The sequence below is a fragment of the Cyprinus carpio genome, chromosome A23 (genome assembly GCF_018340385.1).
Source record: "Cyprinus carpio isolate SPL01 chromosome A23, ASM1834038v1, whole genome shotgun sequence".
Lineage (NCBI taxonomy): Eukaryota > Metazoa > Chordata > Actinopteri > Cypriniformes > Cyprinidae > Cyprinus > Cyprinus carpio.
The window spans coordinates 6081706-6103273 of NC_056594.1; the positions used below are offsets into that span (position 1 = coordinate 6081706).

The 21568-nt window shown below is 36.9% G+C and overlaps 1 protein-coding gene across 2 annotated transcripts in view; it reads left to right on the forward strand.

Moving 5' to 3' along the window:
- Window positions 1–21568, forward strand: part of LOC109061460 (zinc finger protein 512B-like) — a 57695-nt gene that overhangs the window by 11208 nt on the left and 24919 nt on the right. For both annotated transcript variants that reach the window (XM_042712754.1, XM_042712755.1), the window contains exons 3-6: window positions 19366–19445; window positions 19778–19906; window positions 20849–21057; window positions 21311–21522. In XM_042712754.1, the coding sequence (XP_042568688.1) occupies window positions 19366–19445; window positions 19778–19906; window positions 20849–21057; window positions 21311–21522 (630 nt within the window). The remainder of the gene's footprint in view (window positions 1–19365; window positions 19446–19777; window positions 19907–20848; window positions 21058–21310; window positions 21523–21568) is intronic.

A 21568-nucleotide genomic window follows, 5' to 3' on the forward strand; every position in this document is an offset into this window, starting at 1 on the left:
GAAAAAACTTTTTTTTTTTTGTCAGATAGACCTAATTTATTGTATTAACACACATGCATGCAGAAAGTAGAGATTGATTCTTGCCCTTTTCTTTGGTGCCATAAAATGAATAGTACCTTCATCCTGTATTTAGTCATTTAGTATCTTGATGACAGATGTGATAGTCTATCAAATACACATTATCATTTTCTTCTTTCTCTGATAACCCATTATCCCTGAGCAACAGTGTACTTGATGAAAGAAATGTTTGGCAGATTAAAGCACTAAGCTAATTAGATTTGGCATCTTTTTATTTAAAGAGGAACCTAAAAGTGTATGTTATCAGCTGAAAAAGGCCATTCTAAAATTGTTTTAGCAGCTGCTGAGGCTTATGATTTAGTCTGCTCTTAGATTAGTGTACAAGGGCAACGTTTTCCTGGAGCATTATGAGCAGCAGTGAATTATGGGATGTTGGGACTGCTGCAGACTTTTGGCCCTGTGTCAGCAGATGATAGCTGGAGATTAGGCCTAGAACAAGCTCTGCAAGGCCGATGATACAGTATGCCATAGCTTTATGGAGAGTAGTTAAAAAATCGATTCAACCCTTAAAGGGGTCATATGATGCTGCTAAAAAGAACATTATTTTGTGTATTTGGTGTAATGAAATGTGTTTATGCGGTTTAAGGTTAAAGAACACATTATTTTCCACATACTGTACATTATTGTTTCTCTTCTATGCCCCGCCTTCTGAAACGCGGCGATTTTCACAAGGCTCATCGCTCTGAAAAGCGAGGTGTGCTGTGATTGGCCAGCTATCTAGCACGTTGTGATTGGCCGAATGCCTCAAGCATGTGACGGAAATGTTACACCTCTTAACATTTTGTGATGCCTTGTCCGGCCGGAGCGACAAGACATAAACTTAAAACCCATTATAAACATGAAATAAACATGATTTCTAGTCGTGTCTTCTTTTGGAAGTAAAAACAAAGTAGTTTCGCTTTCTCAATGAAACAACATCACACACCGCGGCCTTGAGTGAGCAGAGGCCGGAGGCCTAGAGTGAGCTGCGGCCGGCTTGAGAACGGTGCGGCAGGCGGATTCTATGAAGGAGTGTACCTTGGTCTTGCAACAACCACATGTGACGACCCCGGGCTGGACTCTGCTTCGTCCACGGTGAAAGCCGATTCGGCGATCCACAGTGCAAAGTTGATGTATTTCCTCAGTGACCAGCACGAATCAGCTCCAGGCGTAACGAAACAGATATTGTCATGGACGAGTCTCAACTTTTATAAAGAATATCTCTTTGGATTTGAGACTTTAGTCTTTGCAACTTCACAAATCTTTATTCACCATGAGCTTGTAACACTCCAAAGAGAAAGGAAAATTTGAAATCGCATCATATGACCCCTTTAGGAGTCAGTGCAGGGACCTTGAGTCAAGGGAAATGCATCCTGCCATTTTTCTTTCCTTTTTGGTGACCCCCGCAGACACACACACACACACACACACACACACACACACACACACACACACACACACACACACACACACACACACACACACACTCATCTCCACTCTGCCAGTCTCACTGTTGCTGCAGAAATCAGAATCCATTCAGAAATTCAGTTTGCTCTGCTCTTTTACACTGGCTCAATATGATGTGAGTCATTTGGGTTTGGCTTGCAGCTTTGTAAAATACCACCTGCTGGGCTCTTTTATAATTCATTTAACAGCGATGTTTTACTTAATAAATTATATAACAGATGTTTACTCACAAGGAATATTTTTAAAACAAATAAAAAATGAAATAGCTGTGTTATGAAGCAAAACAAAGGGCCCACAGGGAAATCAATGTGGTTAAATAATAGGTTTTGATTTTGTTTGCCCAGAATTAAGGGGGGGGGGGGGGGGGAGGGGGTAGATGCTATTACATGCATTCTGAGTTATTTACACTGTTAAAGAGTTGGATTCTCATGCTTAACATGGCCAAAGTTTCAAAAAATGATTTGGATATATGACAGAGTATTTCTGTGCCAAATACACTCCTTCAGGGCTCGTATAATTTCTAACGTTTTTTCGAGCATGGTCCTGTATGACGTCATGAAGGCTGGAATTCCTTTTATTGGCTCTTCTCCCAGAAGAGCGTGCACACATCAACCAGAGCGAGAGCAAGAGCAGCCCATCAGCGTGCTTCATTCAGGTTACAGAAGTCATAGGTGGCACTGTAGGTACTCAAGATTAACATGAGATTGGCGAAACTGTGTGTGTTATGTCCCCTTTAAAGACTACTTACAATAAAAATTCAAGTTAAATGTTTATCAGATGTAGTTATTATTTCATCTGTGACAGCAAGGAAACAATCACACCTTTATTTACAACCAAAAACAAAGATGACCAACAATCGACGGTACATGTATACATATTACTGAAAGCATATAGTCACACACACACAAGTGGATGAGAAACTAAACAAGGGGCAGGCAAACGTAAACTAGTAACTAAAAAAGAAGTAAACAGAAATGAGACACTGGAAAACAAATTAAAAGTCCAAGGAAATTAAACTGAAACGAAAACTAAACATGAAATCATAATGCCATAATTAATTAATTTTGGTCAGTTTTAATGTAATATGGTATATCATTTTTATTATATCTGGTCATTTAATCGCAATCTGTAGTTAAAAGTAAAATTGCAAGCTATTTGCAGAGTGGCTCTATGTTAGTTTTACTTCAGGATAATAATACGAGTTTTTCACAAAGCGAATATCAGAGAAAAAACAAAATCATCCGAGCAAGCAAGTATCATACATTATGTTGGCATTGAATTAAGAATATTTTTCCTGAATTAAGAATATGTTCCCACATTTTATTAATTCATGATCTCATTTTAGTTAAATCATAGCTACAAGTCAAGAATGAATTCCCATGACTTAATAATTCATTAGTAAATCGTAGCCACATTGCATTAATTTGTTCCTTCGCTTTGTTTTATTTAAAATAAGGCCACAAACAAGTGAATGAATTAGAACAACATGGCAACGATTTGCTAAAATGAAAACAAATTCTTCATTTATGACCATGATTTAACTAAAACGAGGGAACAAACTTTTGTAGTGGGAATTAATTCGTAATTCCTGGCCACGATATGTATATTTTTCCCGTATGTCATGCCTATGGCTCCGTAGTATAATATCTGCCTTTGAATTTTGGTTTGAATTTTGTTTTGGCATAGACTCTCACTTTCCATTGCTGACTCTTTGTAGTTCGAGGTTTCTTTGTTTTGACAATGGATGATTCCCTGGAAGTTACCAAGGGTTGCTGTTTAGAAGTCACACATGGTATAGTAGCCGGACCTTTACAGACATCACATAAATACACACACACACACACACACACACACACACACACACACACACACACACACACACACACACACACACACACAAGAATAATGTAACCCTGCTATTTTATAAGAATTCCGACCAGACAGGCTAAACCATAAATCATATGGTAGACATACTGTTGTAAATCAGAGTAAGACTAGAATATGAATGTGAACTTTAGGGTTCTACTTAAATAATTTCATTTTCTGTAGTGCAGATTTTACAAAACAACATGTTAGTTCATGATAATGTACAAAATGTAATTCATTCATTTCATTTAAATGATTTGAAAACTTTTGATCTTTTTGGTTGCTCGCATTGAGATTTGAACTATTGTTAAAATTCAGTTCAATTCAAACAATGTTGTAAATCATATGTACTCACTAAAGCTAATATCTGCTGGCATTTGGCAGATGGTGAATGCTAATTTTGGGCGTGGATAAATTTTTGGCCTTTAGGATTGTAAATAAGGATGAATTGTACAAGTTTAATGTTTGAACAGACACTGTGCTGTCTGATCTGTTCATCAGGTGGAAAACAGTGGCTTGTAGATGAAGGCTCTTTTCTATTTTGGATTTGTCTAAAATTAGCTGTAAGCTGTGATGCCATCTGGGAGCAAAAGAGCGGGAGAAGAATTGACAGTAAAACCGAGTTTACATTAGTTAGCTTAAAAGAATAAAGTCATTAGAAGGGTGAACTATCCCTTTAAGCCCAGCTCGGACAGATTAATTTTCAGAGCATGTCAGTAAAATGATTGTTACTGTAGACGTCTGTAATGTCAATTCGCAGGGCAATAGCAGTGTGTGTGCTCTCTTTCTACATGTAAACATTATAAAAATGAATGTTTGGCTTCAGACAAAACAAAAAAAAAATTACCTAAGGAGCCATTGGCTTCTATATTAAACCAAAATAGGTGCCAAAATATTTTTCTAGGGGCTACAGAATAATTTTATATACACACACACACACACATATATATATATATATATATATAGATATATATATAGGGGCTATTGCCCCTATATATATATAGATATAGATATATATATAAATACTTTAACAATTTAGTCATGCTTTCATGTGTTTATGTCTCCCCTCCTTTTAACATTTTAATGCATCTTGTAGATGTCCTGGGAGCTAAGGTTCTCTTAAAGTGGGAACTAAACATCTTTTCCAACTTCAGAGCTAAATGCAGTCACAAAAGATTTGTTTATTACACAGAATTCAGTAGTCCTGTTAACACTAATGAGCTGCATTCCATTAGCGAGCAATTGTTTCCAGCAGGCGAGCGATGTTTCATGTTTTGGTACTTTATTTGTCTCATTCAATCATGTGCTTAGTACTTTATCTTTTCCCACCACATAAATTCACCAAATTCACTAATTTACTTGTATAAGAATTGTAATGCATAAAAGAGCAATACAAAATCATTTTCATTTGAAATCTATCATCAGTAACTCTTAAAATGTATTATTAGGTACAAGGATATTAGGTTAATGGGTTGTAACATCTATTTACTCTGAGAGAGCATTCTTGAGACAAATATGCTTTAGAAGTTCATAAATCATTATGTAACTGTAAACACTGTTCCTCTGAGAAGTTTTCTGCTGTCTTCCCATTGGTTTACATCCACTTTAGACATTTAGACATGAGCCATAAAGAGAAGATTTACTGACTTTCTACAGTCATGTAAGTTCATACAGCATTGCTTTAATCCTGTGTTTTCACAGTATTTCTCATATGTAATAAGACACTGTAACCTTTTCCACCACAAAACCGCATACTGTATATGTGTGGAGAAATGACTAATGATTCAGAGAGTAATTATTACATTTACCCAGCTTTCGATGGAAAATAAATTCTGAGAAATTTTTATTTCTCTGAGAGTAAAACGGGTTATGTTTTTATGCTGCCCTGACCCATGTTCTCATCTGGGAAAAGGCCAAAGCGTGAGAAAATGAACAGTGAGTCTTGAACAATGAGAGAAAGTGGGAGATGGAGAGGGGGGTCATTGAGTCCAGCTGTTGGTTATAATACTGTACAGTCTTAATGGCTTCAGCAGACCCTCTATAGCTTCTGATTTCTGTGTGCTCCGACACACTGTACTGTATTAGTGTGTGTTTCTTGTTTTTGACTTTGCACAGCTTCTAGTTTGGATTAAAACAAAGGACTTGGTGTCCTCAGTGATTTTCTGTGCCACAGCTGCTCTCTGGAATGGGGTTCTCAGTCACATGATTTTGGTCCATCACTCACTTCAGATTTTTGCTGTGTCTGAACAACTTCAAAGAACTTCAAAACAACACAACCTTGTTTCTGCAAAGACACGCAGCATGACTTCTACAATCAATATCTGACGTGTTTATGTTTTACGTGGCATTAGAAAGTGACACAGGCAAAAAAAGCTAGGCAAAATCCGATCTAAGAGGTCAAACTGAAACACATTTCCAGAAAAGCGATTTGAATTTCAAACCACATATGATTTTAGCTTAAAACGGATACATTATTATTAAATTATAAATTTATGATGTCTAATAAGCTGATCTCTGATAAGCTAATCCATCTACATTTGCATTTGAAAAATATATATATTTGAGCTTGTATACAAAATAAGTTTAGCATATACTTAAAAATATATTTTGGCCAGAAAACATTTTGCTGATGGATTTTTATGGAACAAAACCACTTGAGAAGGTGGAAGAAAATGGGCCAGGAGAACAGAGGAGATCTCTTGAGGAGATGAGGAGTTGTGTGTTGAATGTTGATGGTGAAGGAGGTGGGTAGGGATGGAGAACTGACGAGAAGGTGGAGAGCAGTTCCTGTGGGTTTTAAGTGTTGATTCTGGAGTGGAAATACGATGTCTTGGCTGAGTAGCTGTCAGAGTAACATTCACAGAGAAGGGTGTGTTTTGTGTTCAGTTCTTCAGGGAATTGATTTTCTTCCATCTTCTAGATGATACACAGTTTTGCTGTCTACTGCCAAGCCACAGTCTGGACAAAGGCTGTCAGGATGGCTTTGAGCTAATTGCTAATTAGAGCCACATGCCATACTGAACACAAAAAGCAACACAATTCTGAGGTAAATTATGTTTCTAAACTCGAAAATTGTGTGTTCACTGAATTTTCCATGCATTTGTAAAGGCTAGGTTGGTGCAACAAGAATAAAATAAGTGTTATATAATCATTTATCATTTTGACTCGTCACTTTTCTTGAAAAATTAAACGTGAAGGTTTATATTTTTATAATACCATTTTTTATCAAAACTTGTAAAAACTCAGATCCACTGCCCAGGTAATTAGGTCAATTTAAATAATTAAGGTAACTTTTACACATTCAAGTAGATTGAACATAATGGAATTAATTTGTGACTGTAATTAATTGAAAATGTTCAAGGATTGCATTGGATTAGCTCTTTTTTACAAAGTAACTTTAAAAGTATTTAAACAAAGTAATGTGAACACATTAAAAATGTAACTAACACTTAATAACATAGTTGTCACAATACCAAAATTTCAGTTATTAAATCCATTTCCTATACAATTTAAAATTTTTGATACCAGATTGGATCAGTCAGTTACTAATATGATAGTGAACAGATAATACATTTTTTGCTTCTTCTTTTCTTCTTCTTCTTCTTCTTCTTCTTATATATATATATATAGAGAGAGAGAGAGAGAGAGAGAGAGAAAGAGAGAGAGAGAGATTTTTAAAAATTAGTATTGACTTAGTACTTTTTAAATTTCTACTTTATGAATAATACATTATGAAAATCATATGAACACTTTGAAAACACTTTGAAATAATGAAAACTTTACCTTATAAACACATAAAGGAAAAGAGAACACAAATATTATGAGCATCTTATGAACACTTAAAGAATGAACACAGCAAGCCCAAATGAAGTGCAGAAAGTGTGTTTAGAGTCTGTGTTCGAAGAACAGTGTTTGAACTAAATACAGCTGCAGAAATCTATAGCCTTTTACAGCATTCATCACACTGTGATCATATCATTTATGTATTTAATACCTGATAATGGCAACTAGCTCCAGATATTGCTTTGATTTGTAATTATTGATGCTTTTTATATACCGATTAATTATTGTACACAGAAAGACCCATGAGAGGAGCCATAACAGTGTGTGTGTGTGTGTGTGTGTGTGTGTGTGTGAGAGGGAAGTTGTCGCAGGCAAAGCAAAGAGGAGAGTGGCCAGGTTATTTGAGATCATTATGCAGTTGGCAGCACTCCGTTCTGACTCTACTCTCCCTCTCTCTCTCTCTCTGTTTCTCTTCCCTCTCTGTCTCTCTCTCCTGCTCCAGTGAGGATGAAAATGAGCCGCGTGCAGCTGCAGCCAAAGACAGCTGGGAGGGTCTCTCAAAAATTACAGCATACCCATCTGTGTGTGTGTGGTGTGTGCGGTCATGAGCAGATTTTACCATTTTAAAATTATGTACGACGTCTTTCTGCAATAGTTGTTCTTGTGTCTTGGGGAATGTGTGTGTCACACACACCTTTTGTTAGGGTTTTTAAAGGGGGTGTTGCTGGAGAACAGAGAGTGGTTTATTTGAGCAAAACAATGAGTGTTTGTGTGTGTGTGTGTGTGTGTGTGTGTGTGTGTGTGTGTGTGTTTAAAGAACTTGGACAGTTGGTATCTTGTACAAAGAAGCATGTGTTAAGGCCCGTTTACACCAAGAGTGATAACTTTAACGATAACTATATTAGCATCCACAAAAAATTATGTTCTGTTTGTAATAAGCATGCACTGCATTTTTTTGCCTGTCCCTTTAAATACTTGAGCTCTTTAAATCGGTAGATTCTCCTTGGCTGTCAAGATTTTTATCGTTCATTGGCTGGAAAAAAAATCACTCTGAAAGTAATTTGGAACAATTATTAATTATTGGACATGATGCCAGGGTGTTGTGGGTTTTCTTTACACATTTGCTATGTAGTAGGTAGGGTGTTCTGGGTGGTTGTTATCTATCTATCTATCTATCTATCTATCTATCTATCTATCTATCTATCTATCTATCTATCTATCTAACTAACTTGAATCTATATATGGTAGGGCTGTCAGTTGATTAAAATTTGAATCTAATTAATTACATGATGTGGCGATTAATTATTGTGATTAATTAAACAACCCCAAAAGTAGTAATCAAAGCATTATCGCAAATCTGTGTGGAAACAATGTGAATGTACGGAAATGTCCAGAGCATCCGTCTGCTCAACTACATGGACGATTGGCTCATTTTGGCCCATTCCAGAGAGTCGTTAAAGAGACTTTTTCTTCACCACCTTTGATCTCTTGGCCTCAGGCCTTCTGTGCTGCCCCTGGGGCTGCTTCATATGAGGCCATTTCTGTGTTGGATGAAGTTCAAAAGAGTTTGTCCCAAGCCCTCCACTAGGGTTGGGAGCGATGTCTACCAAATTGCCATCAGACAATGTCTAAAGTGAAACATCGCAATGGACGATGAAATGGGGGGTTGATTTTCATCATCAGAAGTGTCCGCGGATGTCCACGTGCAGCCCAACAACAGCGCAGGCACGAGGTGAATGCTGAGACAGAGCGAGTCAAGTAGGTGATACTGCACATATGTGGAGCTCGTTCATCTGCGCTCATCCACGGTTGATTATACTTTGAAAGCTGTGCAGACATTGGCTATGACCGAGATGGAATGGAAAGCGAAAAGTGAAGTATACCAGACCTAAGGAGTGATGCGGAGCAGACGTCAGAGGATTTTAAATTGAATCATTATCATGCTATTCTAATTTTATTGTAATATATTTATTATCCAACACCCACAATCCGACATGTATGTTCTAATCTATTTAATAGGGCTGGGTTTTGACACAAATTTCCCAATTCAATGCGATTATCTTTCACAAGCTCACGATTTGATTTGATTCTATTCTGATTCGATTCCGATTTCGAATCTATTCAATTCAATATTGATTATTTTGGATACATATCAGGTACAGGATATGAACATGACAAATTTTCTCCAAAAAAAAAATCTCAACTAATGCTGTAAAATATACCCGAGAGAGTCAATAATATGAGATTGTTGAAATTTGCTGATTTGTATACAAACACTTAAAATTTTACTCAAAGTTTTGTAATATTAAAGTTATAATACTAACTATTTAATTACATAATTATATTTCTACTCTAAATCGTTTTTTGAAATATAAACTTTTAAATGGTGGTTATCACAAAAACTGGACAGATTTATTTGAACATAAATTAAATATTAAAGAACAGTAAAAAAAATAAAAATAATAATGAATATGTTGTATGGTGTATATTTATCGAAATGCTCCTTTTTCTAGCGGACTAATGAGTTCATGGTTACTGAATATGTGTTAATAATTTTGTGTGGTAAATGTGATGTTACGTTACACATTGTTTACAAGCTATTGTCGTTTTTCCATGTTTGAAACTCTGATTGTGTGATTACATGAGACAGGATATGGATTTTGCTAAGTTGTACTCTTTCTTTTAACATACCTTCGGATGTGTATTCATGTTTATTTCATGCTGTAAATGCTATTAAAGCGGAGGAGATGATCAGTTGGCACTGCTGCTTTTAACCGAGATGTCACTCCCCATTAAACAGCCCCAAAATGGCATTTAATATTTAAATATTATAATAATATGGACAGAATTTGTCCACAATGCCAGCTCAACATCGTGATGTCTGTCAGACATCGTCGATGGACAATGACATCGTCTATTAGCCCAACCCTACCCTTCGCCTACTAAGAGTGTTTCGCACAGTTGCTCTCACGACCCCTCGACATGCACTCAAATAATTTCAATTATGGACAGTGGTTCCACATAACAGAAACATGTTATCTCTACTCAAATAGATAATGTATGATGAACTAAACTGAATTAAGTAAACTTAAACAAGTATGTCCAAATAACTTGAATCAATCAAGTTCATCCTAACTAAAGTATTTGAGTAAAGGTAACATGTTTCCATTTTGTGGAACCACTGTATATAAATTAATTGCTTTATTTTAAGGTAAGATATTTTTTGATGCAGCTGCTATTTAGAACACATACTAAACAAGGTAAATATAGCTGTTATTGTTAGGAGTTAGCCAGCGCTGTTTGTAGTCGCCAAATATTTTTGACAGACGCCTCCTTAACTGGTTGGGGCGGGGCCTTCGAGGGCAGACCCTGGTGCATTTCCCCCCAATTCTAAGGGGTTGTCATGTTATCGTCAGAAAGGAAAACATGGTGGTAGTGTCTCACATTAACCACCAGGGTGGCTAACGGTCATGCACCCTGGACAGGCATGCCACTATGACGTTTCTATGGGACATAAGCTGTCCACCATATTTGAGCGGTCAAAGCAGTCCGTGAACATTCAAGAGCAAGTTGACTGTGCATCTGCAACCATACTTATATGCATATATGGATATCTGCACTTGCAATAGACTTCAGCAGATGATTTTGCTAAATTAAGACAAAGGCATTAGCTAACACATGGAAAAGTTAGCATAGTTTAAAAAAATGCAATATTGAGGTTATTTACAAACTAACACATTCTCCCCTTTGAAAGTTTATACCATTTCTCCACGAATTAAATCTTGGTGGTTGTTACAACCAGAGGCTGCGCAATGGTGTGGCATCTTGGAAAACTCATTGCTTTTTGCTGTGAGTGACGACGCATTGACTGTTCCAAGATGGTGGACACGTTGACGTGTCTTGAGCAGTCCAATTTAAAATCTGTGTGTACATATCTATGGTATTACATACTGGTAAAAAATGTGTAGCCTGAATGCACTGCAAGTCGCTTAGGATAAAAGTGTCTGCTAAATGCATAAATGTAAATGTATGGTGTTCTGGATTGTTACTAGGTAACTACTAGATAGTTGCTGGGTTCTTCTACTTGCCGTTTGGATCAAAAAAGCCCCCCTGAAAGTCTTTGAAATGTGGCACTGCAGTCCTAAAACTCTGAAACAATTGAGTTTTTTTGCACTTCTGCTTCCAGTGTCCCAAAGTAAATACGTTTTTGGTGAATTCCTGAAATAAGGTTAGTGGTTAAAAGAAGCTCAAGATATTTTAATGTTTTATTCTAGACAGAAAATACAACTATACATCAATAGTAAAACCCCACTCACGATTTATTTCAAAGCTTTTACATTTCTTTAGTAAGTGGCTTAATAGACATATAGAGGTTCATCACACCAAATCAATAAACTTATCTACTCACTAGTCCACTTTCACAGCCTCATTATGTTTAGAATTGCGTTCTCGCAAACTATTCTAACTATAAATGAAGACTAAAGTGTTTTCTAAAGCTTAGTGATGATGATGATGTTGAAGTTGTGTGACTGTGGTGTAGTTCATTTATAGCATACTTTTAGGTTTTAACTTTTTTTAAATTCATAAAAGTTGTGTTAATTTGTGATAATTACCATGATGAATAAATCAACTTTTGCTGGACACAGAGCTTATTTTCTACAGTAATCCAAAAGCCAGTGGAAAAATCCTTTTGGCTTTTTCTCAAGGGAATCGGGGTAATGCTAACTTACGGGTTGGCCTACAAAAATACATCATCACTGCGGTGCTCTATTCTGGTCTCTAGATATAGCTCAAGTCCCTCCTTCAATGCAAGTCTATGGACTTTTTTCATCTTTTTTTCATCACCATCCACTGGGTGAAATATGTAAGTACTGTATGATCACTAAGAAAAGTAATAGCACATCTTTCTTTTCAACAAGCCACACAAATATCATTCATGCCCATAGCACGAACAGTGCAGGAGGAAGTTTAACTCCTAAAATTATGGATTTTGCGCTTGCCTTAGTAAACACCAGTAATAAAAAAGTTTGCATTGAAATGCGCATGTCTTTCCAGGTAACGTGTGTGTTACAACCTCAGTGGAAGTGCCCTGACAGATTCTAAGACAAGTGGCTTTCATTCCCATAGCAACACAAACATGTCTTTCCCGAGAGCAACATTTTTTTAATTATGCTCTTTATCTAAAGGACTTGTATATTTGCAGACAGAAATTAAAATTCACACCTCATTTCCTCTTCAGCAGAAGACTCGTAATGACAGACAATATCTGCTCAACTAAAACACCCATGTCATTCTAATGTGTCTGCGTTTTTAGTCCTTATCTCTTAAGTACTGTAGTGTTCACACACACACACACACACACATGCACACATTAATACAATGTTTATTAAGAAGGCAACTTTCATATGTGTGCTTTAGCCTAATTCAGCCTGAACAGATCTCTCTAATTCTCATTATCATAAACAGTGTGCCTTCAAATCCACCCACAATAGCCTCTAGCCCAAGTGTGGCTCTTCCTTTAAGCTTCCCAAACATTCTTTTAAACAGCATATAATTTTTTATTGACTTTTCTGGGCCTCCTTCGGCTGAGATCAAAGATTATGTTTAATCCCTTATCCAACAGGACTAAAACCACAAAATGAACAGCGATACCTCCACAAAGGAGCCCCAGGAACGTTTGTATCGATGAAGACAAAATCCCTCCACAAACATGAGCTTTCTGGGTCAAATAATAGCATGAATCTAATTTACTTCATCTCTTTAAAACACTTTAATGCTTTTGAGAACCCAGCGTGAACCAAAGAAAGAGGTGATGACTTTACCAAACAGTTTAACACTTTAACATTATTACCCAGTTTAACTCTTTAAGGGTATTAGTGTTTTTTGATATACTTTATTTTATGGTTTCCTTATTATAGTGTAATTATACATTTAAGTACTGAGTAATGTTAATTCATTACATGTACTTATATTTTTAGGTTTAGGATGAGGGTTTGTTTAGATAGTTGCATGTAATTATGCAGAATTTATTGTTATTTATGTAGTTAGTACATGTAACAAGGACACTGTAAAATAAAATGTTACCTGTTTTTCTAATAAGCTATTATATAGGATTGGTTTGAAATTTAAAATGAAATATTATATATAGTTTATGGTCCATAAGATGTTTTAGAAATAACTATTTTATGCTTACCAAGGCTGCATTTATTTGATCAAAAATACAGTAAAAACCGTAATATTGTAAAATATTATTACAATTTAAAACAGTATATGTAAAACAGTATTAAATATATTTTAAAATGTAATTTATTTCTGTGATGTAAAGCTGTATTTTCAGCATCATTACTACAGTTTTCAGTGTCACATGATCCTTCAGAAATCATTTTAATATGGTGATTTGATGCTCAAGAAACATTTATTGTTATTATCATTGTTGAAAATGGTTGTGCTGCTTAATATTTTTATGTGGAAACCTTGATACATTTATTTTCAAGATTCTTAGAATGTTTAAAAGAACTGAATTTAGTAAATAGAAAACATTTGTAATGCTATAAATGTCTTTACTGTCACATTTGATCAGTTTAATGCAAGACCAGGCAATTTTATTAACAGTAGGTCATTTTTTTTTATTTCATTTAGTTCTTAATGCACAAAAGGGTCTGGCCTTGGTCAGCATGGTCAGCAGCCCCTCTGTAGCCATTCTGGTTAATGGGGTCATTGGTGGGAAGGAGAGAAAAATGCAAAGCCAGGCACTGCTGAAGCTCGGATGTGAAAAAGGGCTGATAACAGTGACATGTAATTAGCGCATTGTCTGGTCTCAGACCCGCCCTTCCTCCCCCTCCTCTTCACTCTCCAGCATTCTATCCCCCTCCCACACACTTCTGTGGAGAGTCACAGGACTGGCAGAGCTGCTGTGATGGAGGACCTGGTTTATTGTGAACGAGAGAAGTGTTCCAGTGAAGGAGTCTGCCCTCCATACCCAGAGAGAGAGAGTATTTAGCACAAATACAAATACAGAGTGTATGTGATACTTAAAGTCGCAGTTCAACCAAACTTGAAAAATCTGTCATCATTTACTCACCCTCATGTTGTTCCAAACCTGTATGACTTTCTTTTATGAAACATAATAATAATAATTCTGTCAGGACCACTATCATCAAAGATAACTTACAGTTAGCATACATTTAAGCTTGGGGGTATGGTTCTGTTCTGGGCAACACTACCTGCCAGAGTATGTGAGCAGAGTGGAGCAGCAACAATTTCCCCTCCGCACTCAGAGCATTTAAAAATCACTCCGCTCCAGCTCCGCTCCGGGTTCACAATTTCCCACTCCTGCTCCACTCCGCGCTCACTGATACCAGAAACACCGCTCCGCCTACGCTCCGTGGCTAAAGTATTTCAGTATGTTTGAAATGTTATGTTCATAACGTAGCCTATATTAAAATAAAAAAATGAAATAAACTTTTTTTCCTACCACATGCCAAACTAATAACATGGTTGTCAGCATTAAAATGTGTAATTGCTGCTTTCTGCTGTGCAAATTTTGTTTGTGATGAAAATAACAGTACATTTTCATCAGTTATTTTATCTACAGATTGATGCATTTCTTACAGATTTCTGCTCATTCAAAATCAGATACATATGAAGTAGTCTCAGCCTCAGACGTCACGCCCACGGACCATTGGCTAAACGTCTGATGCATATGGAACACAAAATTGGAAACACTTGGAGTGTTGAAGTCATCATCGGATTGGTTGAATTCTAATTCTAGTGTTTACAACTGTGACGACGAGCGTAGAATCTTTAAAATCCGAGAGAATTCATAGAATCTTAAAAAAAGTTTGAGAGTTTTACACACCGGTCTATTATTGTGGCGACATTTCCACCCCCTGAAACGTGACGCTGAACGAAACGAACTGTGATTGGTTGTTTGATTGGTTATGTCGGTCAAATGGTCTCATGGGCGGGCCTTGGCCAAAGAAAGCTGTCATGAATTCCAGACCTTCAGCCGCAGGCTACGCGAGACTATATATGAAGTAACACTGTAAGATTACATTTGTTTGAATGCATTATTGCAAAAGCGATTGCGTGTGAATGTGCTGTACCTGTTTAAATCATGCTGTAACCCGAAAATATTCAGTAAAAGGAACAGACAAACTCCTTGAGAACTAACCTGTAACTTCCAGCTCGGCTATTGCCGTCATTATAATCTTCTGATTTGAGAGATCCATCTGTATCAAGCTATAGCTAAATATGTTCAACATGTGAATTCTTGCTAAATATCCAGTTAAATTACGGACCGTTTGGCATGAATTGTACTCGAGATGGAGCAGTGGTGGAGCGCTCTTGGAGCAAGTGAAAACCACAACGCTCCGGCCTTTAAAAATCTGCTCCTCGCTCCAGTCAAAATCACACCGCTTCACTCCATGCTCCGCTCCCACTCCCCTCACATACTCTGCTCCCTGCCCATCCATGCAGCCTAGAATGGATAGGAGCAGGGTGAGCATAAATACCCCCCCCCCAGGGTAAACAGAACAAAACTAACATAAATGATTAATGTAGCAGATATCATTAATGTTCTAAGTGATTATTTTATATATCAACATAATTCAGTTGTCTGATTCAAGAAGAAATATCCAATGCCAAGTCCTGACTGGACGAGAGGAGGAGCTGTGGATGGAGGTGGGTGATTAGCTCCTGAGCAAAGTGATAGCTGCTGAATAATGACTGAAAGGACCTTATAAAGGGAATTATGATTGGTGTTGTATTCTTATAGGTAGACGTAGATCAGCTGAGTGTCAGCTGATGCAAGCTTGACTAACTTGACCTTCCAGAACTAACGCTACGCTCCATTACAGGTGCTGGTCATATAATTAGAGTATTATCAAAAAGTTGATTTATTTCACTAATTCCATTCAAAAAGTGAAACTTGTATATTATATTCATTCATTACACAGACTGATATATTTAAAATGTTTATTTCTTTTAATTTTGATGATTATAACTGACAACTAAGGAAAATCCCAAATTCAGTATCTCAGAAAATTAGAATATTATGAAAAGGTTCAATATTGAAGACACCTGGTGCCACACTCTAATCAGCTAATTAACTCAAAACACCTGCAAAGGCCTTTAAATTGTCTCTCAGTCTAGTTCTGTAGGCTACACAATCATAGGGAAGACTGCTGACTTGACTGTTGTCCAAAAGATGACCACTGAAGCAGCAGTTACAATAAAATAAAAATAAAAAATGCTAGATCTGAGAACAGGTGGTAATCATGTAGGATAAGCTATTCTGAATAAGTGAGTTTTGAGGTTAACTTTTGAATTGAGATGACAAGTCTAAATTACAGATGTTAGCTTGGAGAAAATTCCAAAGGTGGTTAAACAAGCCGGTGGTGTAAGAAGGAGACCCTATAAAGAGGAGCAGAGAGTTCACGAAGGGGTGTAAGGCTGTATGAGATCTGAGAGATAAGGTGGAGCGAAGTTAAGAAGAGTTTTATAAGTGAGGAGAAGAATTTTAAATTCAGTGAGCAGCTGTATTTTAAACCAATAAATCTGTTTAAGATACATGTTGTATAGCTGTAGTCCAGGTTATGATACGAGCAGCAGAATTCTGAATCAGCTGGAGTTTATGGAGAAGCTTGTGTGGTAAAGAGGCAAGCAATATTACGAAAATGAAAGTAGCAAGATCACTATTGATGTGGGCTTCAAATGAAAGAGTGCTGTCGAAGATGACCCCTAAGTTCCTAACCTTGCGGAAAGGAAAAATGGAGAAACCGTCAATGGATAATGAAAAGCTGAAGGACCTAGAAAGAATAGAGTTACTGCCTATAAGGAGTACTTCAGTCTTACTGCCATTAAGTTTAAGAAAATTGTCAGAGAAACAAACTTTTATTTCATGAAGACATTTAGTAAGACAGACAGGTGGAAGAATGGAGTCAGGCTTTGTGGATACATAAAGTTGTGTATCATCAGCATAACAGTGGCTTGTAATACCAAATTTAGAACAGATAATACCAAGTGGGAGAAGCTAAATTAGGAACAATAGAGGACCAAGGACAGAACCTTGGGGGATACCACAGCTAACAGAAAAAGGTTGGGATTGAAAAGTTTTTGGTTGTACAAACTGTGTATTTGGAAAAGTATGAAGTGAAACAGGCTAGAGGAATACTACAGATACCAATAGTGGATAAACGGTTCAACAAAATACTGTGTGAGATGTTATCAAAAGCTGCACTCAAATCAAGCAGAACAAGAATAGAAAAGGACCCGCCATCAGCAGCCATTAACAGATCATTAGTTCTCACATGGGTGGTTTCCGTGCTGTGCTTAAAGCGAAATCCTGACTGAAAACACTCATATAAATTATTATTTTTAAGGTGAGCATGGACCTGTGCTGCAACTATTTTTGAGAATTTTGGAAATAAAAGGGAAGATTTGAAATGGGACGAAAGTTATCTAGATTGTTAGAGTCTGCACCCGATTTCTTAACAACTGGGGTTATAGCAGCTATTTTAAAAGAAGATAGAACAATGCTGGAGCTAAGGAAGGTGTGAATAATACGGGTTATTAGAGGAGAAAGAGAAGGAAGACAGGCTTTTACCAGATGAGTTGGTATGGAATCAGGGAAACGTGGAAGAATTAGATTTATAAATAAGATGGGAAAGTTCTAGTTCAAATGGAAAGGTAAAAGAAGAAAGAAGAGTAAGAGGGAAAACATAGTTGCAATTCAGTACATTTGTCTTCCTGTCATTCTAATTTAAATTCCAATGCAACATCTTGTGGGGTGTAGCTAATTCAATTAAAACGGCTATATATATATATATATATATACACATACATGATTTAAGATGATTAGCAAATTTCAGTATATTAATCACACAAGACTGTTGTATGACTTCAGAACACATGGAATATGGAGTCTTGACTCATATGCACTACTCTGTTCCTTTAACTCAAGAAGTGTGTCCTCCTAGTGTTGTGTCAAAGACATGCTGATTAATGGTTCATTTACTCCAGTCTGTGAACGGCCTTTATCACTCTCATTTACACACACACACTGCAGACAATTTGTCTGAAGCCACTTTGTAAGTGTCCTTATTATGTAGTTGCTTAGCAGCCATAAGCCAGCGGGCCTCTGTGGAGTATTAGTGTGTAATTATCTGCCATTTGCTCAATGTTTTGACCTTGCCAGCATTGGTATAGATTTGCAGCAACCTTTCATGACCTCCGCTAACCAGAAAACCATCACATGCTATAATTTTTCATTCTCCTGGGACTTGCATGAAATAAGCAATGCCACTACGCCACTACGCAGAATTTGTATGCAGAATGCATCTGCAATTTACTGTCTCTAAATGTTCGTTCAGCCCCACTAAAGTCCCCATGGGGACGTCTTGAACATATGGAGACCCGCAGTGATGTGAGGTGTTAAGGGGAGTTTCTTAGCAAATCATTAATCTAAAGTAAGGTTAATGGTTCTTCTTTGATAGAATCAAGGTGTTTTAAGGAGGTCAGGATAAGATTGGAATACCACAGAAGCCACCATGAAATCAAAATGGCTTATTCGTCAGTGCAGGTTATTCCAAAGAATAATAGGTTATAATTTTCAAAATGGAAAAACTGAAATTTTCTTTTCATTATACCCTATGGTATTTGGACACTTTTGGACACTAAAGTCACAACTTAGAAAAAGGTTTCCTAGCTGAGTAATCACATATTAACTATGGACATGTAACGATTGACAACCAAAAACTGTCCAAACACTTATTTTTGTGGAACGTCTTGCTTTAAAAGTACCTGTGCTATATTTCTTTCAAATCAATGTCACTTGCTTTTACCTTTTTGTTATGAACTGCCAAGACATTTTAAGTGAACCTCTGTACATAGTATATAGGAATTGTATTAGATGACTGTTGTAGATAATGCAGTATTTCAAAAATCTTGCCCGAAGTAATTTAATGATGGGCAATGTTAATGTAATAAAGTCAACAACAAATAATAATAAATGTGCAAATGATAAATGTGAGGAAAAAAAGTTATGGGTATGGATAAAATCACGTGTTTTTTAATTAGAATTTTTTTTTACTACAATTTATCACAATAAAAGTGTACAATATGTCAGGGAATACATCACATTATTACTTATTAACATTATTAACATGGGTTTTAAATGTTCATGTTCATCAGGTTCCTCCTATAATGAGAAATCAGAGGGTAAGAAGAAAGGACGCCCTCGCGTGGAGGTGCAGGAGCTGCGCATTATTCCCGTGAGTAAAGCTATAAATATCTACTTTGGCCAGTGATGAAGGGCTACACCAGATTGGGATTTTGGGTGATTTTTTTATGCCAGTTGTGAAAGGAGTAAAGGGACTTTCCAAACTACTTCCAACTGTTGTATTTGGAGAAAGAACACCTCACAGAGGCCTGTGTATAAGTGAACTGATTGCTAATAGTTTCTAATGGCTCTTGTGTGTGTGTGTGTGTGTGTGTGTGTGTGTGTGTGTGTGTGTGTGTGTGTGTGTGTGTGTGTGTGTGTGTGTGTGTGTGTGTGTGTATGTGTGTGTGTGTGTGTGTGTGTGTGTGTGTTTCCTTGCACTAGGCCCATATGATGGTTCAGTGGAAAGAGGAATTTAAGAGTCATTCCAGGGTGAAATGTCCATGCTCAGGCTGCTGGTTGGAATTCCCCAGTATTTACGGACTTAAATATCACTATCAGCGATGCCAAGGGGTAAAAACTAAAATCCAGACTCCACAGTCTTACAAAACAAAATCATGAATGCAACCAACACTCATTTATTGATATGGATGTACAAAACGACGTTAATTTAAAATGAGATAGTCAGTGGGTTATATGAGTCTTGAGCAGCCCTGTAAAATTACAGCCTGCCAGACAAATTGAGGACTAACAGTTATTTTATTTATTTTTTTATTATTTCTTGACATCAGCAGATTTAAGTGGTTTACAGACACTGTTACAGAAAATGAATTTATAGACCAGTTCTGTTCTAAGCACAACACATTAAAAACTCTATCCTAAATTATCCCCTTTTACAAATATATAATAAATATATTAAATCTATTTTTTAAATAATAAATATATTGTTTATAATAAATAAATAATAACTACCGTTCAAAAACTTGCAATCAGTAAGATTTCTTTTATGTTTTCAAAGGAATGTCTCTTATGTCCAAGGCTGCATTTATTTGGTCAAAAATACAGTAAAAAACTTAATATCGTGAAATATTATTACAATTGAAAATAACTGTTTTCTATTTGAATATATATTTTAAATGTCATTTTTTCCATGATGTCAAAGCTGAATTTTCAGCATCATTACTCCTGTCTTCAGTGTCACATGATCCTTCAGAAATCCTTCTAATATTATCCTAATATTACTATTCCAATTACTACTGAAGAAACATTTCTTATTTCTATCAATGTTGAAAACAGTTGTGCTGCTTGATATTTTTGTGGAAACCGTGATACATATTTTTAAAGATTCTTTGATAAATAGAAAGTACAAAAGAACATTATAAATGTCCTTTCACTTTTGATCCATAATATAATGTAATATAATATAATATAATGTAATGTAATTTTTGCTTGGATCTGAGACCTTTGGAACCTGACCTGGCTTTGTGTGTGTGTGTCTGTTTGTGTGGTGTTCAGGCGACTATAGCAGAGAAGCTGAGTCACAGCTGCCCGTACTGTGAGGCTGTGTTTGCCACCAAGGTGCGTCTTCAGAAGCACAAGCTGTGGAACCACCCAGAAAGGGTCACCATGGAGACCAAGTCCGGGGTCACCTCGGACACCAAATCCGATTCCAAGTCCGAACCCAAACAACAGAAAAGCCCCGTGAAGGGAAATGCCAAAAAAAGGTGTGAAAACTCAGTGTCCTTTTCCTGACCGACTTGCCACTTATTGCAATATTTTTTAGCATGATGAATTTCTGCAGCAGTTTGGAATTTGAATTGTCTGACTTTAGTCACACACAACAAAAATCGCTTCAGGACATGACTTGTTTTCCACACTGCCATCATTAGATTCCAGATGAAGTCCTCTTGTGTTACTATAGCACCAGTCCCCTGTGGATTGACTTTAATAGCCTGTATTCCCTGTGCTCCCTCTCAGGCCCATGGAGAACAGCCCTCCATCACCCATCATTTTCAAGGTGAAGAAGACCCAGGAGGTGTCTCAGCCCTCACAGAATGGGGAGTGCGCCCCCCTAAGGCCGGACAGGAAACAGCAGCAGGGGTCATCTGTAGACACTGGGGGCAGTGAGAGCGAGGGGGGCAGTCCACCCCCACCCTTCCCCGAGGAGGACCCTGAGAGAATGAAGCACAGTAAGAATGCTACACACTGAGATTGATGCTGCGCATGTCAGCTCTG